The 23,062-nt window shown below is 37.2% G+C and overlaps 1 protein-coding gene across 1 annotated transcript in view; it reads right to left on the reverse strand.

Annotated features, from left to right (window-relative positions):
* LOC127512990 (astrotactin-2-like) overlaps positions 1–23,062 on the reverse strand; it is a 423,953-nt gene that overhangs the window by 153,998 nt on the left and 246,893 nt on the right. The window contains exon 10 of the mRNA XM_051894406.1: positions 20,513–20,650. Coding sequence (XP_051750366.1) covers positions 20,513–20,650 — 138 coding nt within the window. The remainder of the gene's footprint in view (positions 1–20,512; positions 20,651–23,062) is intronic.

Here is a 23,062-nt window from a genome sequence, read left to right on the forward strand (position 1 = left end):
ATGGAAGTTGTTTTATAATTAAAGGGCACTTATAATGCCCCTTTCACAAGATGTAATATAAGTCTCTGGTGTCTCCAGAATGTGTCTGTGAAGTTTCAGCTCAAAATACCCCACAGATCTTTTATTATAGCTTGTCAAATTTGCCCCTATTTGGGTGTGAGCAAAAACACGCCGTTTTTGTGTGTGTCCCTTTAAATGCAAATGAGCTGCTGCTCCCGCCCCCTTTCCAGAAGAGGGCGGAGCTTTAACAGCTCAACAACAACAAAGCTGGAGAATCTCACGCAGCCAAAATGAGGATTGTCAGTAACGGTGTTCAGCCTTACATTGTTCAAACCTGGAGTCGACACTGATGGAGAGACTCAGGAAGAAGTTACAACTTTTAGAATGAAACTGGACGTTTCTGAATGGTTAGTGGATAAATTTATGTAGTTGCTGTGGAGTTGATTCAACTCATCCACTAGCATGTGCCGTCATGTTAATCTTTTGTGCTAAACCCGTATGGACGCCCACTATACATAGCGTACCTGTTTGCCAAACAGAGCCATACATACCAGGCTAACGTTTATGATTGCTATCAAACACTGTGAATGGTTTAATATTTTTCCAAAATATCGCTCGGACAGAAACACTAATTTTTTTAGCAATCGAGCTTGTCAAGGTCAACTTCAGGCTATCCAAGCTAACGAGACTTTAAATAGTGTTCAGTGCTCGTCTGTGCAGCCAATGACAGAACAGTTAGCATGCTTTGCCTGAACTTTTGTCATGGCGTTAGAACTGGTACACCGTTGACGCTTGTGAAAACAAAATGGCGGCCGTGGGTGGAAACGTGCAGATTAATATTATAATAAGATCCTCTTCCTACGTCACAAGTGGAGTAAAATCTGAGCAGCTCGTTTTTTCACATGCTTGCAGAGAAAGACTTACCAAAACAAAGTCACTGGGTTGTCCTTTTTCACATTTTCTGGGTTGGTAGATGCACCAGGGATTATAGCACTTAAACATGGAAAAAGTCAGATTTTCATGATATGTCCCCTTTAATCTAATTTCCACCATCTTCAGATTATTAAAAAGTTTTTCACACTTAAGAAAAAAAATATAATTCTTTTAACATATGAAAGGTTCTTTGTGCACATGGAACCCAAAATGGTTCTATATGAGATATATATAAAGATTATTTTGGAACCTTTATTAGAAGGGGAGAAAAAGAGTTTTGTAAGAGTGTTGTATTTAAAGTTGTAGAAGATGAGTGTGGAGGTGAATCTGGTCAGACTGTCTTATGTTTGACTGCAAATGCAAAGATGAAAAACAAGTGGGGAAAAACAAAAAAAAAAAAGATTTAATTAGTTTGTTACAATCATGAGATCCTAAAAATGGTCAAGTATTCTCTGTCTTTGAACACCGTTGTGTGTCTGTAAATGTGCACATGAAGAGGTCTAATTAAAACCTCATTATACTCTAGGACTTCAAAATGAGAGCAATCTCTCAAAATGAACTACAGAGTCTCACATAGACTTGATTCTGAGCAAATGGAACAAAAATAACCCTTTCATTTATCGTATCTCTTCTCATATCTCTCCTTCGCTTTATTACTTAATTAAAATCTGAAAGGTTACCCTATCTTTACTGTGTTTTAATATCACACAGCAGAGTGTAAGAAATCCATCATCCAACTCCACCACAAAATGTCTATTATACTTTTTCTTCATAATAACTGTATTATTATGAAATATTCACATAACATCACTAAAGTGGTTCAATTCTAGTGAAACGTCTGCTTTCATCCAAAGAAAATGATCCAGTTAAAGTTTGGAAATACCTTTTTCAGTCTTGTTTTGTTCTGTATTTTAACACAGGCTGCTTGAAAAAACTCTTCTGTGCACCACATGACGATGCCTTAAAAAATGAATTCAAGCCGCGTGTCACAGTCCATTCCACACCTCACATGCTCTCCTCGTCTGTTTCACTCTGGCACTTCCTCCTCCTTTATGGCTCAATCCTGTTAAATCACTGTTCAGATGTAATCTACATTTCAAACCTAATGAAGAAGTAATGATGTTCCTCCATTAAACTGTGAGCGGCTCTTTTAGTCTAATCATACGCTCAGCCCTGCTCCGGCTCTTCTGTTCTTCTGGTCGAGGACTTTCCTCGGATAAATTCCAAATATAATGAAAAGGAAAATTGCTTCCCCAGAAACCCGTGTAGATTCATCATCTGACACTTTAAATGCAATTACACACAAGTCATCGAGTGACCAAGCAATACCATACTACTCAACAAGCAAACCAACTGATCAACCGAATGACTAACCATTTAAAGGGGACCTATAATGCCCTTTTACAAGATCTCTGGTGTCCCCAGAGATCATTTATTATAGCTTGTCAAATTTGCCCCTATTTGGGTGTGAGCAAAAACACGCCGTTTTTGTGTGTGTCCCTTTAAATGTAAATGAGCTGCTTTAACGGCTCACGCTTCGGTCGCTCAACAACAACAAAGCTGGAGAATCTCACGCAGCCAAAATGAGGATTGTCAGTAACGGTGTTCAGCCTTACATTGTTCAAACCGGAGTCGACACTGATGGAGAGACTCAGAAAGAAGTTACAACTTTTAGAATGAAACTGGACATTTCTGAATGGTTAGTGGATAAATGTGCTGGCCTTTGCAAATAGTTGTCTTTACAGAAAACGTACACAGTTTTTCAAGATAGTTTTTTACACTGTTCTTTACAAACGTGTGGTTATAAAGTATATAAACAAGGTTTAAAATAGACGACGGACATATGGTCTATAGGACAAAAATAGCTTTAGCCACATTGGTTGTGGAACTGGCTAACAGGCACATCGAATGAAATGGAGATTTGCTGAAAAAAAAATTAAAAATAAACAGTGTGACACTCACTTCTTCTGGAGGATCACGAACAGTTGGTACAGATCCATCCTTGAGTACCAACTTTTTAGCAAAGCCTGCCTTGTATTGTCCTTCATTCACAAAGCATTCTCGAGTGAAATGATTTGTGCAGACATAAACGAATTTAGGTAGATTTTGGGGTGCATTATCTTCAAAAATAAAACGAATCCACTGCGTCCTCAGTCGCTCAGATGTTGGGAAAAAAATCAAGACTCTCATGTTCACTCTTACATCCAAAAACAGAACACCAGGATCGCTTATGAGACATTGTTGACGCTACAGCTGCTCGATCGCGGAGAAAATGGTGGACAGCGTACAACTCACTGAGGGCGGAAACTATGGTAATGCAGGACTGTCAGTCAGCGGCCGTGGGCGGGGCCTAGAATCAAAACAGCATGTCTAATGAGACTGCTTTGGTTTAATGGGGATTAAAAAAAAAAAAAAATCAGTGGGTGGATTTTTATCATTGTAGGGTGGTTGTGTTCACACACTGCCAACACATTTATTGTCAGTAATATTAGAAAGTTACGAAATCAACTTTTATATTCTAAATTATATGTACAGCTGATGTCTTTAAACTTACTATAGTTCATTTATTCTAAACAGAGCTCACCAAACTGAAACTATTATGCAGGCATTCAACAATAACAATAAAATGCAAAAGTAAAGCAGCACATGAACTGCTCAGCAAAAACAGGTTTCTACATCTGCAATGTTTTTGCAGTCAAACAATGCAGTGTTTAACGTCTCAGATGGTGCCACAGATTGTCTAGGACAGTGTCTCTCCATGGAAAACTGTGTTTCATCCGCAGCTGTGTGAGCCGTGCTGAGGAATGGAAAATGTCCAACTCTAAAGTTGCAATCTAACCAATATATGACTACAAGCTGTTTGCTGCACACAATACATCCGGTGCTACAAGTAATAGGCTACTATAAATAAATACCTCTTAATGGTATTTAAGATGACTCCTTAGATGGTGTGAGATTTTTGAAAAAGATATAAAGCACCAGAAAGTATAGATGAAAAATCTCCCGCCGACCAGCAGACAGAGACCCTCATTAGCGTTTCTCAGAAAACCGTGGTGGAAAAACAAGATGACTAGGAGCATTTTTCAAAGAATTTATACCTCTACTTCAACTAAATCAATACAAGAGTGTGACCTTTGACCCCCACTGTTCAAAAGTGGTTGTCGTTTTATGAGTCTGGGACAAAACCGATTTACGAATCCACTGGAGCTTCTGTAATAGATGGATTAAAGCAGAAGGGCGCCGACAGCCAGACAGCGTGAGACTATATTTGATGTGTGTCTGTAATGAGCCTCACTGTGCTTTCATAGCGAATGTAAGAGTGAGTGGCATGATCACAGAATATGACCAGGGATCTGCTGGAAAATCCATTCACTGGAAATATCTATAAATTACTTATCTTAAACAACCACTTGAAATTCATCAGTCGAAATGCTCAAATCAATTTGCTTTGTTGCACAAATGATGCCACTTAATGTCACCCTGGAGACGGGAAAATACATTATGCTATATTTACTGAAGAAGGAAAATGTGTCTAAATGTTCTGTCACTTATAATGAGTGACTAGTACACATAAGTACATGTAAGCAGAGTGAACTACATGATCTTTATAATATGGCATTCACATTTCAACCAGCAGAATTATGAATGTGAAAACCAGCGAGATACGCGTATAAGATCTACATGTGTACAGAAAACAATAATTAAAAAAGACAGAATACAAGAACATGTCGCGTCTTAATAATGCAGTGTCTAACCTTCATGCGGTGGATTTTCTCAGAAAATATTTATATATTCATGTTGGCTGTTTAACATGCAGCAAAGCGTTTTGGATTCATGCAAGTTGTCGTACTGTTAATTATTCATACAACTGGAAGAGATTCATTAATCTACAATACTTTTTGGGGTATAATTTTGGTATATTAGTCTCCAAATATAGGATCTATCTATCCATCCATCTATCTATCTATCTACAGCATTCATTTATTCATTCATTTTCACAAATGCATTAGTTTAACCCCTGAGAATCTCACCTTAAATCAAGTGACCAAGGAATTAAACTGAATGAGAAATGGACTCAATCTGTGTAATAAATTCTATCTGAGACAGGATTTTAATGCAGTGAAAACTGCATCTCTCATACACTATTACAGAAGGAGAACAGTCTATATGTGGAATCCAGGTCCTTCATTAGAAGTCATACAGGGTGAATGTGATATCAGCTGTGAAGCAGATACGCCGCTGAATGTTTGACTCATTCTCCTTGTCGGCGTAAGACTAATGAACTGCTGTTCAAAAAAAAAAAAAGCGCTCAATAAGCAACTCTGGCCAGCGTGCAACACTAATCGTGATGCATCCTCTGCCGTACGTCTGTGAGCAGGAGGGTATTTAGCTGTGAGATGCTGCATTTGCTCTTTAATGGGACACGAGCTTATTTACTCTCCTCGGGATCTGAGATCTGCTCAGAGATGATGAGGGATGTTCAGTGTGTTTGATATGTCAGGGTGAACATAATTCACCAAACTGCAATGCCACTCTGTTCCACATAAATGAACAGCGTTTACTGTGAATGCATAAGTAAATCCAATAAATTATGGAGATTTTATTTACTCTCAAATTAAAGGAAAACATATATATATGTGTGTGTGTGTGTGTGTGTGTGTGTGTGTGTGTGTGTGTGTGTGTGTGTGTGTGTGTGTGTTTGCGATATCGCTCTATATCAGCACGGCTGTGATTACCTACGGCCGAATCACAGCGGTGCTGATATACAGCGATATTGCATGCCTACTACATATGTTTACTTTCATGGGGAAAATTATTAAACTCACAATTAATAATCATTAATATATATAGTATTATTAATATTTTAAATCGGTCACATATATATATATATACACAGGTGCTGGTCATATAATTAGAATATCATCAAAAAGTTGATGTATTTCATTAATTCCATTCAAAAAGTGAAACTTGTATATTATATTCATTCATTACACACAGACTGATATATTTCAAATGTTTATTTCTTTTAATTTTGATGATTATAACTGACAACTAAGGAAAATCCCAAATTCATTATCTCAGAAAATTAGAATATTACTCAAGACCAATACAAAGAAAGGATTTTTAGAAATCTTGGCCAACTGAAAAGTGTGAACATGAAAAGTATGAGCATGTACAGCACTCAATACTTAGTTGGGGCTCCTTTTGCCTGAATTACTGCAGCAATGCGGCGTGGCATGGAGTCGATCAGTCTGTGGCACTGCTCAGGTGTTATAAGAGCCCAGGTTGCCCTGATAGTGGCCTTCAGCTCTTCTGCATTGTTGGGTCTGGCATATCGCATCTTCCTCTTCACAATACCCCATAGATTTTCTATGGGGTTAAGGTCAGGCGAGTTTGCTGGCCAATTAAGAACAGGAATACCATGGTTAAACCAGGTACTGGTAGCTTTGGCACTGTGTACAGGTGCCAAGTCCTGTTGGAAAATGAAATCTGCATCTCTATAAAGTTGGTCAGCAGCAGGAAGCATGAAGTGCTCTAAAACTTCCTGGTATACGGCTGCGTTGACCTTGGACCTCAGAAAACACAGTGGACCACCACCAGCAGATGACATGGCACCCCAAACCATCACTGACTGTGGAAACTTTACACTGGACCTCAAGCAACATGGATTGTGTGCCTCTCCCCTCTTCCTCCAGACTCTGGGACCCTGATTTCCAAAGGAAATGCAAAATTTACTTTCATCAGCGAACATAACTTTGGACCACTCAGCAGCAGTCCAGTCCTTTTTTGTCTTTAGCCCAGGCAAGACGCTTCTGATGCCGTCTGTTGTTCAAGAGTGGCTTGACACAAGGAATGCAACAGCTGAAACCCATGTCTTGCATACGTCTGTGCGTAGTGGTTCTTGAAGCACTGACTCCAGCTGCAGTCCACTCTTTGTGAATCTCCCCCACATTTTTGAATGGGTTTTGTTTCACAATCCTCTCCAGGGTGCGGTTATCCCTATTGCTTGTACACTTTTTTCTACCACATCTTTTCCTTCCCTTCGCCTCTCTATTAAAGAGCTCTGTGAACAGCCAGCCTCTTTTGCAATGACCTTTTGTGTCTTGCCCTCCTTGTGCAAGGTGTCAATGGTCGTCTTTTGGACAACTGTCAAGTCAGCAGTCTTCCCCATGATTGTGAAGCCCTCAGAACTAGACTGAGAGACCATTTATAGGCCTTTGCAGGTGTTTTGAGTTAATTAGCTGATTAGAGTGTGGCACCAGGTGTCTTCAATATTGAACCTTTTCAAAATATTCTAATTTTCTGAGATACTGAATTTGGGATTTTCCTTAGTTGTCAGTTATAATCATCAAAATTAAAAGAAATAAACATTTGAAATATATCAGTCTGTGTGTAATGAATGAATATAATATACAAGTTTCACTTTTTGAATGGAATTAGTGAAATAAATCAACTTTTTGATGATATTCTAATTATATGACCAGCACCTGTGTGTATATATATATATATATATGTGACCGATTTAAAATATTAATAATACTTAACTAGAAACTGGCTACTTGAATTATGAACATTTGTTGTTTTGTGTTGAAATATAAAAAAACGAAATTCATTGGAAGAAATATCAGAATATTTATGTTTTAGATTAATTCAATATTTTTAATGCTATTAAATTCTTCTGAATTTCTAGGAAAATCTACAAATTGATATTAGTCACATTGGCATCGTAAAAACAAAACCTTAGTTGTAATAATTAGATTGTGAAAACAGTCATAGTAGTCCATTAAAAAGTTACTCATCAGGCACATTTTCTTATTTTAATCTATGTGTTTTATCAAAATTGCAATGCAATGAATAAAATAAATAAGTAAATAAATAGCCACAATGTATAAATACTTTAAATACACATTTGATTTGTATTTATCATTATATATTGTGTAAAAATGTGTAAAAATGTATTGGTTCTTTTTAAAATTCTTTTTAGTTTTGTTTTTATTTTCGCAGGGTTTGTGAGATGCAGCAGAAACTTTAGTATTTCTGCGGTCATGCCTTCTTGAAATAGTTGAAAGATCTCTGATGTCTTGGTTGTATAACTTTCTGTAAGAGGTGATTTAGACTGCAAAACAATCCTGTCCTTGTAATTGGTCTTTCAGCACATCCAGTACGTCCTTCTGAGAGACATTCAGTTTCCTTCCTTTCATTTCAGCATCCGAAAGCTACAGCGCTAATGGGACTCAAAAAGTGTGAGTGATTATTTTCTTCATTTTCTGAAAGCAACCACCTAACATTACTAACGTTTACCATGTTGAGTGCTACATGTGCAAATTGACCAATTCAGTCAGATCTTTGCTGTGTGGCAATTATCCAGCATGCTTTGCTGCAATGACACACCAGACTTTGAGGTTCACGGAAAGAAAAATAAAAGCTTCTCTGAATGGAGGCAGACCTTGTCTGTCTCGGCTCTCTAAATCACACACATCTTTTGCCTTCTGGGGTGCTTTGACATTTTCACACACAATGGAAGTGAAACATTGACCCTGTCTCAAGACCTAGATGTAATGAAAGTCTCCAAGGTTGTACTCGATTTCAGATAGAAGCAATTGTTTTCTCTGGCTTCTGTTAAACGTTTTATTAAAAGCATTACATATGCCATTATAAAATTATAGCAGCAACTTCATATCCTTACAGCCTTTTTATAGCACATAAACAGGACGTGCATTAAAGGAGAAGCCTTCAGAGACGTAACTTCTCAAAGAGGGTTTTACAGCAGTTATGGTTAGCAGAAGAAATATTTGTGTGCCACTGCAGTGAAGGTCTTTACACTCTTAGAAGAAAAGGTTTTATATGGAAGGTGCTTCATATATAGAAACTTTTAGTGATTCTCATCATGAGATAATTTTATAGATTTCATTTTAATTAATTCATTTTGTTTGAATTCATTTTTGATTGTAATTAAATGTTATGACCTAAACAGCTTGTAAATGGTATCAAGCATGATCACTAGAATAAAATGAAATAATCCATTAAACATGAACGTATAATGATCAAAGTATCATTTATGACATATATATAAACACTTTTGGAACGTTTTGAAATTGTTATATAGAACATTTTCGGCAAAAAAAAAAAAAAAAAAAAATGTGTATGTATGTTAATAATGTTAGCACTATTGCTAGTTACCGTGACTCATTGGGTCTGCTCAGATTTACTTGTCATTTGACCTAATACAAAGTTCTCTCATGAAACTCTAGATGGCACAGGCTTATAGGTCCCGTTTGCACGTCTCTGTTTAAGAGCCAATAAAAACTGAACCTATACAGGTAGCACAATAATTCTTTTTGCATACAAAATCAGAGACTTTACACGTTCAGATCAAACCTCCAACATGCTGCTGTTGTGTTGTTTTCAGCCTCTAATGAGTCTGAGTAATATGCATTTACAACAAAAACAGCACAGCCGCTTAACTGAATACAAATATGTAAATTTCACATGCTCATAACTTCATGAAAAATGCACAGATCATAGAAAATGGCACATCATTATTTAAAGCAGATTCTCACGAATAAATGAACCCAAAATCAACATAATATATTGCGTTGATCACAAGAAATTACTCACGGAATGATGTAACATATTTGGCTAAAAACATGTCTCTCATCTTTCCGGGATGCAGTGTGTATCCAGTGTTCCCAGAACCATCCATGTTCGTTTTCCAACGCGGAATAACACAAAATAGGTATCATAAACTCCTAATGAGTGCTGAGAAGTGCCTCTAAACCGGAGTTTACCGCCCGTGGGCGCCATCTAGCTGTGAAAAAATTAATAATACTTTATTCAACTATACTTTATGCTATTGCCACAAAATTTGAACCAGATGCAGCTCACATGTAGAAGAGCATCACCATTTTTTTTTTTTTTCTTATTTCCTTCCTGAGTTATTCCATGTCAAAAAAAAAAAAAAATGAAAAATTGAAAAATTATAATATATATAATATATATATATATATATATACAAAATACATTTGGACAATATATATATTGTCCAAATGTAATTTTTTTTTTTTTTTTTTTTTTGTATTTTATCAGCAGTTTCTCAGCATGAAAATGTCCAAATGTAATGTAATTTATATTTTCTAAAAATTTAAAAACTGTTCTATCAAACGATACCTATGAGTCGTTAAAGGGTTAACTCAATCTGCTTGCAATCACATCATTCTCTATAGGGCACAGCTGATTGGTTACTTGTTCAGCATTTGCTGTAGCATCTGCAGCGCTTTCAGAAACCCTCCACCTTCCCCAGCTCCACCTGTATAGATCTGCCTCGGGTAATTCATGTTCACAGCTTTAAAATGTACTTAATATATTTAAATGTAAAATTTTCCACTAAAACCTGAGTACATAATGAAGTGAAGACTCTCTCACAGCTCCGTAACTTCTCCTATACCCTGTGTATTTTTGTGCAAATCATCATCTTTCCAATAGAATGCAAACTTTGCTGCTCAACTTTGGCAGCTCTCGGCTTCTCCTGCATCTGCTGGAGCTGCACATGGAGCGCTGAACATCAGCCCTGCCTGCCAAATGCGACAACACAAGAAAACGAGTCCCAGACGGGGAGGACAAAGATGCAGAGAGACGTGCAGGTGGGTGGAGAGGGAAAATAACGGGTTAGCGCACGCAAACGCTTTCCCTCTCGCAGATGGCATGGTTTAAAAAAAAGAACAACAAGGGAGTTGGAAACAAGTAAAAACTGTACAGTAAGCAACAAAACATTACACAGCTGTTCAGAGAGCACAGAGGGATGATATTACTACACTAATAGATTGAAAGTGCATTTCACATTCATCTCAGTTGTGTTTCCTGCATTTGTGTACATCAGAAATGACTATATGAAAGTTAAAGAAATATTTCAGGGAGGTTGTTTTCAGATAGCAGTAATAGTTTTAACTGGCTTCTTCTGTACGTCTTATTACAAGCTTGACAGATGCCATTACAAAATTATAGCAGCAAACCATCTAAACGTTGTGTGTGTGGTATGATTGACCTCCAGCACACAAACACAATGACGCGAGTAGCGAGGCTTTGTGACACTTTGAATTAATTGAACCAATTTGCACAATGACTCAGGAAACTTCACACGGTGAGGACCTCTGCTGGTTAAAGTCGGCATGAAATGGAAGTTGCGATCATTTTTTTCTCCCTTTCCACCTTATTTTTCATCTAAGAGCTGCTTGGCCATTTGTAATTTTAATGTGTCTGGCTTCCGGTGTCATTTGCTTCCAGTTATTTTCAGCTGTACAAAGCACCTCCTTTTGCTACTTGATATTGCAAACTGGTATTTCTTACCATATTATTTGAACGTATTGTCTTAATTGGAAACACGCTGGTTTGTATTGCAATCAGTTTTACAGTTTACTGCACTTTTCTATTCTTCCTGTTATTTTGCCTATAGCGGCTAATAAATCAGAATTCTCACACATTTACAGAAAACTTACTTCTGCGTTGGAAAAATAAGGTGGATTGTGCTGTATCCGACTGAAAAAGCTTTTGGAACAAGAACAAATGTAGAGCGGGGCATGATTTAGTCCATCAGCTGTGCCCTATAGAGAATGATGTGATTGCAAGAAGATTGAGTTAAGGATCTATCAGCCTGTGCCATCTAGAGTTTCATGACAAAACTTTGTATAAGACAAGGGGTCATGAACTCCATTGTTTTATTGTTTTATAATGTTTCCTGGGGTGCACTAATAATGTTAGTATGCTCTTTTTTTTTGTTTTAACATCAAAAATGGTCATAATTTAGAAATAAAAGGCATTTTTCCTACCCTGATTTTATCCTCTGATTTGAACGCTCTGTTTTAAGGGGCGTGTCTGCTGTGAGACTTCAGTGTAAACGCCCACTGCTGTGATTGGCTGACATCTTTGCATATGAAATAGCTAAGTATTACTCTCTCAAAAACTTTTAGAACAGTTTTACTATTACAACTAATCGTGAAACGTGTTGATTACAGCATTATATTTAGATCTGTGACATTATATTTAGATCGTGGCATGAAAGGTTGCAGTGACGAACATTGTAGTCGATCACAGACATGTTGTTGAGCTCATGAAAGCAGTGATCTCGTCATTTCAACTCAATTTCTGCACACTACCGAATGCTTTCATCATAACTAACAGTGCAAACACGATATAACTAAGAGATTCACCTAATAAATCGGGAGTTTTGGTGCGAGTCCAGAACTCAGACACTGATAAACTCGAGCTGTTTGATTGACAGCTCCAGCGATTGTAAAGGGAGCATTCTTTGATCGCTTTCTATATATAATTTAATCACAGTTTAAATAACAGATTATTTTCATCCTACTGAGAGAAACAAGGTGAAGTTGAGCGTTTAGTCACTGGTTTGGTTTACTGACACATAGACGAACATCTGACTGTACATGAATCATTAATATCAATCATCAATCATTAATCTCAACTGAGACATTCACATTGTTGAAAATAAATAACCATATTCCTAGCATTAGGATCCTTTGAAAGGTAATGTTATTTTAGTCCTGTATCGCTCTTCTCTCCTCCTCATCTCATTAACACACCAGTGGGTGGGGCTAACGCTGCAATGATGAAGTAGGCGTTGATTTCTTCTGTGGAGGCGGAGTTTCACCATCTATAGACACATTCCAGGATCAGTCGTTCTCTGGGTCTGGTGTCAATAAAAGCTTTTATTGGACTAACAAGGAAGTTTTCAGTTCTGAAACGTACAGGATATTCTTATAGTACGATGACCTCTTATATATCAAAAGCTCAAATTGATTTCTCAATTCATGACCCCTTTAAGTGAAGCATTTCTCACAAGTACAAACAAAGCAGTCTGAAAGAATACTCTCTTATTTTCAGTTTAAAAGAAAATCTTTTTTGGAAAGGGTAGCACTATTGAAGTCATGTGATTACACAGGCCTAAAACAACAAATATTGGCCAAACAAATTGACTAATCAGTACAACTCCTAACGATCCCTTACCATTCTGCCTCATCTTGCTGTATTGTCTTTGTGCCAATGCAGAGGCCCAATCCAGCTACCAAACTACAGATACAGCATTAAGTTGCACAGACTGACAATATTGTGGTCATCAATAACCTCCTTTGCCTGTCTCTGTCTTTCCTACACAGAAATGAATCACCTCTGTTGGACGGCAACATTGTGTTTGGCCACGATTATCCAACTTATAATTGCCCAGGGTTGCTCTGAAGTTGATGAATGGGGCTCTGCCAGCAATTCATAAATATGTTGCGCTTCATCACAATTTCCAGTCTGTGAGGGAACTCTAGCGAAGCCTGGCATTTTTAATTGAGATACTTAACATGCATGACAAATGAGGCAACACTACACAAGGCAGGTTCATCACACTTCATTTTCCCCAGTGGAAGGTATGACACATTACACACACATTATAGGTGATATGAAATCAGGGTCCAAAATTTTCAGGGGGTATGCTGGAACCTGCATAATTAAGACTTGAAGGTAATTGAAAACAAGAGGTTGTGGAGATTTATTCTCATTACAGCATACATATGCTTTAACAGTATTTTCCTACAATGCTTCATTAACCACAAAGTTAGTCATAATATGCAAGAGTAAACTGTTTAATACACTAATAAGATTTGAAGTACATTACAAGTGCACATTCAAATACTCAAACACACTTCTTTTTCAAGGTGCCAAAGACATTTCGGGTTGCCTTAAGACAAAATAAAACCGACTGCACCATGAAAATGACCTACAGATATCCATTTAAAAAATAAGTCAACAATCCTGAAAGTGGCTGTATATTTGGCAAAGCGTATGAAGTATGACAGGATGAATGGAGGACATTAGCCTGTGGTAATGTTCAGTTTGCTTGCATCGAATGCACCATTCATCAAAGCGCTGGTGCTGTCGCTCGCCCTCTCAACTTATTGACAGTTTCATATTGACAGTACAATGGGCTTTGAGCACAGCTGGAGACGCCTGGAGTGGAATTGATCGGGGGATTTATGGAGTGTTTGGGATAGTGCAGCTCTTCAGGGTAGCCTAAAGTGGACCTGTGGAGTCCACGAAAGTACCGGACTCACCGCGACGCTAATGGCATGTGTGCTTGTAGATGTCTGGGGAAAACATGACCTTAGACAGCTTGAGTCCCTCAAAAGCAGCGTCTAAATCATGTGGGATCAGCTTCTATAAACAGTGCAGTAAAAATCTATGAGCCATATAAAACCTGCAGCAGACTTTCAGGGATTGAAGTTTGGCTTGATGGCGTATGAATCATAGTGACAATAGAGATTCCAATAGATAGTAATACAAGACTTTAGTGCTTTGTCATGGGCCTGTTGCAGACGAGTATTGATCTGAAAGCATTATTACCACAAAGGGCTGAAAAGAGCAAAGACTTCTTTTTATATTACAAAGATCTCTGATGTAGGTCACCAAAACCAATTTACTCTAAAATCTGTTCATATTCATTGAATGGTACATATGGCTCAGCTCTATGGGATTTTAATGGCCATTTTATCACCTGCCAGGCAAAAATTGTAAGACTGCGAGCAGCATGATTCAAGGATTCAGTCCGTGGTGTTATGTGCCAAAGTTAAATACTTAGGGGTTTGTTCAAGTCACTAATCATAGTAACTATGAGCCATATTAATTGTGATGATTGTCTTAGCATCTAATCAGCGACCATTAATAGTAACTGAATGCATTAAAATGATGAAATTATACCAGAATGCATGATATTCATACTAGATCAAACACGTTAAAGTTCTTTTTGACAAAAGAACCCCCCTAACCCTTTTCTCCAGACAGCACACAAACAGCACACAATCGATCACCATCTGGGTTTTAAATGCCAAGATTCTCACATTCGCTAACATGCCTGGCTGGTAATTAAATAGGCTAGAAAATAACAAAGGTTTTGGGACAGATCCATTCCATTGGTTTTAAGCCTTTGATAGAGTCATGTTCACTTTAACACAGTTGGGCAAACACTTTGCTGAAATTTAGAGTCTTAAATTGATTACAACTTTCATTCATTCAGTAACTGGGAATGTACTATTTTTAGTTTGACATTTAATTGTTACCATGATTTTCTTATGCTTCCTTGCCAATGAACTATGGGAAAAATAGCATGGAATCAAAATTTTGGAAACTTATTTTATACAACAATTAGTTCAGTTAGTAGTTTATACAATAGTTATTGATTAGATTTTATTGGCTGATCAGGCAGGGTCATCCTGTGGGTTTGTGGGCCCCACCAGTATAATAATTCATACTTTGAAGTGTATATTTTAGGTGATGATTAGTCACCATTCATTTTTCCCCATTTTAAATAACCTTTCAGAAGTTTATCTAACAATAATGGGAAAAAATAATTATTAAAATTACAAATAAATGTAGTGATTAATATGAGGTCCTAAAAAATGATTTACAATAATTGTACTACAAAATTAGAGAAATGAACAACAAAACAAACCAAATATGAAATAATTGAAATATGGATCAAATATGTTTGAAATTGCTGGCCAAATTATTCTTGAGAGAATGTCACAAGTCTCATGCATTAAGAAGAGCTGTATTCCTGCAATCCAAATGTACATCTCAAATAGCCACAAAATCACTGCTACTCAATATCCTAGCAATGCAAAAATTATGCAGATTACTCTTTGCTGCTTTTGTTTATGCTGCTGTTGTTGTTGTCACTTGGTAATTATTATTGAGAGCTCATGTTTTATTGTTGGTCTTGGCTGTCACTGTCATTGTGGTTTGTGTGTTAAATTACGAGGTCTGCTCACTAAAGTGAAAAGTAATCTAGTTAAAGTAGTAGACAGGTTGTTAGTGTCTGTACTAGTGCAGAGATTCATCAGTGATCTTATCCATAGGCTATTTTGTCACACCAGTAGGTGGTGACATGTGATAATCATTAATAGTGAGTCATTGGATCATTCGCTTAACCAGTTCACTCAAACACACTGATTTTTTTTTTTTTTTTTTTTTTATGAATGAAAATGTATTTATACATTTCCCAAATTTATATATATATATATATATATATATATATATATATATATATATATGTTAAACTGCAAACTGTTTCTGCTGGAGGAAACAAGCCACAATGACCTGGATGGAGAGCATGAACAACCACTAAAAAAACATGGAAAAAAATATCAATATTAAATCCAAGAACATCCATTATGGATGCATGTAGTTTGAGACTGAGAAAAACATGGGCAAGAAAGAGTAAAACAAAACTTAATCTTGCATCCAGGCCAGTAGGTGTCAGTATAAAGTCCAAGACCACCACTGACATTATTGGAATGAATAAGAACCAGATAAACAGAAGCAAAATCTTTTAAACAGTAATGTAATAATAGTAAGAGTACAGCGCAGCACGCAGCATGCATTTGCTAGTCTTTTAATAGTTGATAGTTTTGTTTTTCGTTCACTCCAGTTGGCAGCCTTCACTCATGGGTCTTCCCTTTGAATGTCATTTGCATAATTAAGAGGGCTCATTATTCATTGTGCTGTGTGTGATGTGACAGACATTTCCTGCGCAGCTGAGAACTAATTATTTTCCAGATACATTACACTGATATAATGTATTCCTCTGAAACTCCACTAATCACTCATAAAATGCATGTTTCCATCCTCAAAGCTGTTCTTTTATCCCCACCATGATGTTAAGTACTAATTAAGCTTAATAAATCATTCACAACTTTAACTCAGCAAGTCCAAATGTATGTAAGCTGTAAAGTTAGAGTTTGATGGAACTATATAGGGCTGCATTTAAACACTTCAAATACTCACTCTTTAGAGAGAAATGTAGAGGAGACAAGACTGTGTGAAATATAGGAGGGTAAATATGCACAAGAGAGAAACAAGCTTATTACATGTCATATATGTATTTAATAATAGAAAAAAAAAAATGATTTTTTCAGAATGATTTGAGGTGGTGATGATGATTTAACCATTCGGTCACTTTATGGATCATCATTCTCCATGCTTTATGATCTTTGACAGCTTCTTTCAATTGTTTCAAAGGCATGTCCAAGTCGGCCTTGATTATGTCCAGCCAGCCTGTTCTTTGACGTCCTCTTCTTCTCATCCCACTGACTATGCCAAGCATTAATATTGTTTCCAAGGAATTAGCTCGCATTATATGACCAAAGTATTAGAGCCACCGCCTGGTGATTTTGCCCTCCAGCTATATCTTTGTTTTGACTCGCTCTAGAATCATCTTGTTTGTGACCTTTGGTGTCCATTTTGTATGCAGCATTTGCCTCCAACACCATATTTCAAAAGTGTTGATTTTCCTTCCTTGAGTGTCCAGCTTTTACATGGAGATCGTAAAATTGTTGATTATTCCAATGTTTGTTATGGTGCTAATATCTTTGCTCTTCCAAATTTGTGCCATTCCTTGCATCTCATCTCGATCTGCTGTTATGGATAATTTAGTTTCCAAGGAAGAGGAAATCTTGCACTAATTCAATTTCTTCAAAGTTGATTGTTAAGTGAACTGTACCTTTGCCTGCTGTTGTCATTTCCATTGTTTTCTTCATGTTAAGGTACAGTCCCATGTGCTCACTTTCTTCTTTGACTCTTTGGACCAGATATTCCAGGTCCTTTTCACTTTCCACAAGCAAGGTCATATCATCAGCATATCGAAGGTTGTTGATGTTCCTCCCACTGATTTTCACACCAACTGGTGATTTTTCCAGATTACATCACCTCATGATCGTTTACAGATTGCACAAGGTAGAAAACCTTTAAAATCAAAAGTCTCAAGCTCATTAGTAGAGCTCCAGGTTTAGAGACCTTGATGTATCTCCTTTTGAAATGATTTATTTTATCATCTGATTGCTTTTAATTAAAAGGACGCTGCCCCCTTCCATTAAGCACCTGTAGCTGACCACTTGTTTAAAGGGGTCCTTGATGATTTCACTGTTTAACTTTAGCTAGTGTGTAATGTTGCTGTTTGAGTCTCTCCATCAGTGTCGACTCCGGTTTGAACAATGTAAGGCTGAACACCGTTACTGACAATCCTCATTTTGGCTGCGTGAGATTCTCCAGCTTTGTTGTTGTTGAGCGACCGAAGCGCGAGCTGTTAAAGCTCCGCCCTCTTCTGGAAAGGGGGCTGGGAGCAGCAGCTCATTTGCATTTAAAGGGACACACACAAAAACGGCGTGGTTTTGCTCACACCCAAATAGGGGCAAATTTAACAAGCTATAATAAATGATCTGTGGGGTATTTTGAGCTGAAACTTCACAGACACATTCTGGAGACACCAGAGACTTACATTACATCTTGCATTATAGGTCCCCTTTAGAGTATATCTTGACTATATCTTAACTAGTTTAAGTCACGTGCAGCTTGCATCTTGTCAAACTAAAGTTTTTCTTCCTCTTTTGAAGGGGACACAGCTGTCTCCTAAACCTTCCAGCATTTCTTTTGATTCTTGAAGGTGGAGTTTATTTGCACAGGCTTGTATGACCTCTCCTCCAGCTGACAGCTGTATTAACCGGGTAACATAAAGGAGATTAGGAGTGTTTACTTTCCCAAGTGCTGTGACACGTCAATCCATTGAGAACGGAGCATCAGAAAAGCTGCAAACGCTAACACTCCCGGTGCAAAGCGAGGTTCATATGCATTCTGGTGGAGCCCAAATAAAAGCAATCACAGGTCACTGTCCCCACTTCCCAAAGGCCACAGACATGACCACCTCATTCTGGAATGAAATTGAAATGTCAATGAATGCTATTCATCATCAGAGCTCAGAAATGATCTGAGAGTATGAGGGAGAAAATGAGAGAAGATGTTTCTGAGAAAGGAATATAATCCTCTAACTGGACACAACATGGAAAGTACAACTATGGTGTTAGATTAAACAACATTCACACTGTTTTACTTCTTTGGCAAAGATAATACAGCAATGTGTCAGAACTACGTAAATTTTCTGTAATGTACTTGCAACCGAGAACATAATTCCTTTACTGGCAGGCTTTTAAGAACTAATTTACTGTCCAATGAGAGAGAGAGAAAGGAAAAAAAACTTTAATCGCAACATGTCAGAAAGCTTTCATAAAGCCTGCTAATGATCTAATGCTTGTGATTCACACTCTTAGTCCGAAGCATCATGACAATTCAGTGGTCCCTCATAATTTTTAAATGCAAGATTCATAATTATTGTAGGTCCGAAAACTTTACATTCAGTTCATGCTTAAGTATATTCTTTTAAATTATATTATTTCCGTAATAATATAATTTTTCTTTTAAAGGTATGATAAAGTGTACTTTTTCACAAGGGTCATCTCATTCGAAACTCTAACAAACTATCATAGCGAAGCTGAAACCATAAGAACACCTTGGCATATGTTGTGTTTGCAATAATGACAAAAACAGCTTGGATGTGAAAAAAAAAAAAAAAAGAAAAGAAAAAGTAATACTGTAAATAGCTTGTTTCCCTGAGGACATTTCAGCCAACAGCAGCTGTGGGTCCATCAGAAATGAAGAGGCAAGAGCAGTGTCATTTAAAGGGCTTTGAGAAGTCTATTAATAACAATCCAGAGAATGTATAATACAGAACCAAAGTTAAAAAAAAAAAAACAAATTGTTAGATATTAAAATACAAATGGCCAAATAAATAAAAGGTCCCAATGAAAAAGGGAATGTGAAAGCTCTAGTAAGGAATTGCAGCCAATGTTACTGCTAGGTGGTTACTAAGGTGTCACTAAGGAGTACATTAGTGCCCGCCCACTTTTTCAACAGTGTTGGTTCCAGAAGTTTTTTTTTTTTTTTCCCCATTAATTAAAGCGTTATAATCCATGAACCAAACCAACCAGCTATAAGGAGAATCACAACATTACAAACTTTGATTCGAAGCAAAAAAAATATTTGAAAATCAGTCAAAAAGACAAAATTACAAGACTGTGTACTTTTGTGATAGAAAGAACTACAATCCCATAAAGCAATAGCAAATTCAAATTTAATAATGATGGAGAAACGATGGAGTGTAGAGAGATTGACTCGATCTCTTTTGCCGCATTTTGCTTGTTTCAAATCTATGATTGGTGGAATTTTCTGTACAGCATCATGGGTAATGTAGTTTTTCACCATGAATTCCACTGATAAACATGATTATTTTAAAAATAAGCTGTAATAATGCAGGTTAACGGCTTCATCAGCAGCAAATAGCATCGATTAACAACCTCGTAGCTCACAGTAGGACTCTCTTTAAAGGTTTATAAGTTACCGTTAAAAATTTATTTAATGGAAGTCTATCTGAAAATCTCTCCGATTAGAGATTTTAGCAAAAGCAAACTTCAAGTTTGTATAACAACAATATGTTAACTGGGTCAAGGTCATATAATTAACTATCCTTAATAAACCTTTTGAAATAAAACAATCCAGACCATGCTTAATGATTTACAGTCAACCCTCAGTTACAGCAGCAGTGCATTTCTGTCTTATTATACTGTATCCATTTTTCAGTGTATTGAAAACACACAGGTGGGCTTGTTGAGCTGGTGTACTTGAGCTGTGATTAACTCACCGCACTTCTCCAGGGTCCTCTGTAACCAATACGTCTGTCTTACAGCTGGCTATAGGGTTGATTGACAGCTCCACCGGAGGAACCACAAAGCTCTTGCTGACTGGCAGCCAAAGGCCTTGACCCAGACTGTAGGATGACCTGCAGCGTGAGTGACATCGACACAAAGAGAGTAACGTGTCAGCTGAATTTCAATGACCCTGTGTAACATGCTCGAATAAAAAAGAGCTGCTTATTACAAGAAACCCACACTGACCCAGAGAGGAGATCTGTTCTTCATAACATGCACAAATTAAAACCATCAAACAACACAGTAGTTGTGTGATAATGACATATGTAAAGGTGTTTAATAATAATAAAAAAACAACAATAACTTAATAATAATAAACATAATAAACATTGCAAATATACAGTACATGGCAAGTCTGTAGAAACGATCCAGTAAATGGGTCATATAATGGAGAATAGGAAGCAAAAAATCAAAAACAGAAAACAAACACACACACACACACAAAATCAATCAATCAATCAATCAATCAATCAATCAATATTATAGGAAGAGACTTCAGATTGGATTAGAATGGCATTGGGGTGAATAAACATGACCAGATTCTCACTTTAGGGAACTTTTCCTTCAAATGGCAATATATACAGTAATATCATATATGAATAAATGCATCGTCTGTTTATCAGTGGCATCATTATTTTGTCCAGGTAACTGAAGAAAAAAAAAAAAAAAAAACCTAAGCTAAACCAATATTAATTTTGCCAAAGAATCCACATTCTGGGAATTAAATTTGTATGATAGCATGCACCCTTATTATCATATATCAGGGCGATCTGACACGAGGGCTCCACCGCACTCTGAGCTCCAGTCTGAGCGTGCCCGGATGCTGACCTTGAGTATAGACAAGCACATCTGAATTACTCTGGATCAATGCATACTTCCACTCATAAATAAGACACCGATAGCCCAGGCCTTGCTCCAGCCCATCAATTGACACTTCAGAGGGCATCGATTGCTTTCCTCAGTCCACTATCAGTCAACTGCTGCCAGCTGAACTAAATGGCTTGAGTCGTCAGGTGGTTAAGAGTGATGATGGCTTGGGTGAGTAAGGAGAGAGTGAATGGATGATATCAATTTCATTTATTTTCGCCTTCACAATTAGACACAAAGAGAAAAAAATCAGGTTCAGGCTTCTAGTCTGAAAGTTAGGAAAAATAATAAAATGTATTTGTGCTTAATTAAGACAGTGTTTAATTGGGAGAAGTGAGATATTGTCATTACATTATGTAATTGACCAGCATAAAGCACACATTTGTTTTAGCTGAACTCAATATATGCAGGTATTGGGTAATTAATGGTTTATATATCAAATAACCATGTGTTAATGGTTATTTTAGATAATCATAATTGCTCAGCAACCAACTTTGCATCTTTCTCATCTTTACACATTTGGGACACACCTCTTCTTAAGTGTACATAACTGGAAAATTACTGCCTACATTTACGTATAATTCACTGCCGTTTCCAGCTGAAATGAATACGAGTGGCAGCAGAGCACCAACAGCTTTTGTTCCTTTTCACACAGATTATGATTACAGGGGAAGGTTTATTGATTAACAAAGATTTATTTTCACACGGTTTCATGCACAATACTATCAAAACACTTTTACCATAGAGCATGATTTGTGAACTAATACATTTTGAGGTTTGCATCCCATAACCGGCTCCATTTGTTTGGCTTTTCTGATGTAGTAAACTTGCTCGGAAGCTCACCTGGTACAGCATTGCTCTTGTGATGTGAAGCGCTCAGGTACGAGTCCCGTGAAACACAAGTCACGATAAAAGAGCTCAAAGACTTGTAGAAGCAAGAAAACATGGCATGATTGCTTCAGCAAATGCGTTTTAATCTCTTAAACTCTAAAACTTCCATGAAACAGCATTTTGCAAAAATGTACCTTTTTTCATGACACTGGACTGTTTAATAAACCAATCTAAATTTGCAAAAAAAATTTAAAAAAAATAAAAATGTATATATATATCACTTATAGAGCCTCCTGTGGCTGTGTCTCATGAAAAGGGCAGCGAAATAAACCCGGAGCAAAGTATTTCAGGTTTTGCAGAAATATAGACAGAGTCACATATTTCCATTGAGCCTGCTTTGAAATATCAACACACATCATTCAGATGGCAGTCAAGCTTGCTGCAATCCATGTGACGAGTTACATCAGATATTTTAAGGGCAGAAGCTTTACAGACTGTCACGCCCGCAGGACAGAAACATTGAGAAATCCAAAGTGACGTGCTGCGGTTTGTGACCTGTCCTTGTTTCCTTTCTATCACCACCATTTTCCCGAGCGCATGAAAAATAAATATCTGGAGCCGTAAACATCTAGAGTGACCCTGCTTTAAAACGGAAAGAAGCCCAGAGCTCTGGCAAAACTCCCTCCTCTTTCAGGTGGAACATGCCTAGGGCAAATCCTACCAGGAAACCCACAGTGCAGCCCGCAGGCGGTCTGTGAAGTCCTGCGTTCAGTATGAGGACAGCT

This window comes from Ctenopharyngodon idella, chromosome 5, assembly GCF_019924925.1.
Source record: "Ctenopharyngodon idella isolate HZGC_01 chromosome 5, HZGC01, whole genome shotgun sequence".
Classification (NCBI taxonomy): domain Eukaryota; kingdom Metazoa; phylum Chordata; class Actinopteri; order Cypriniformes; family Xenocyprididae; genus Ctenopharyngodon; species Ctenopharyngodon idella.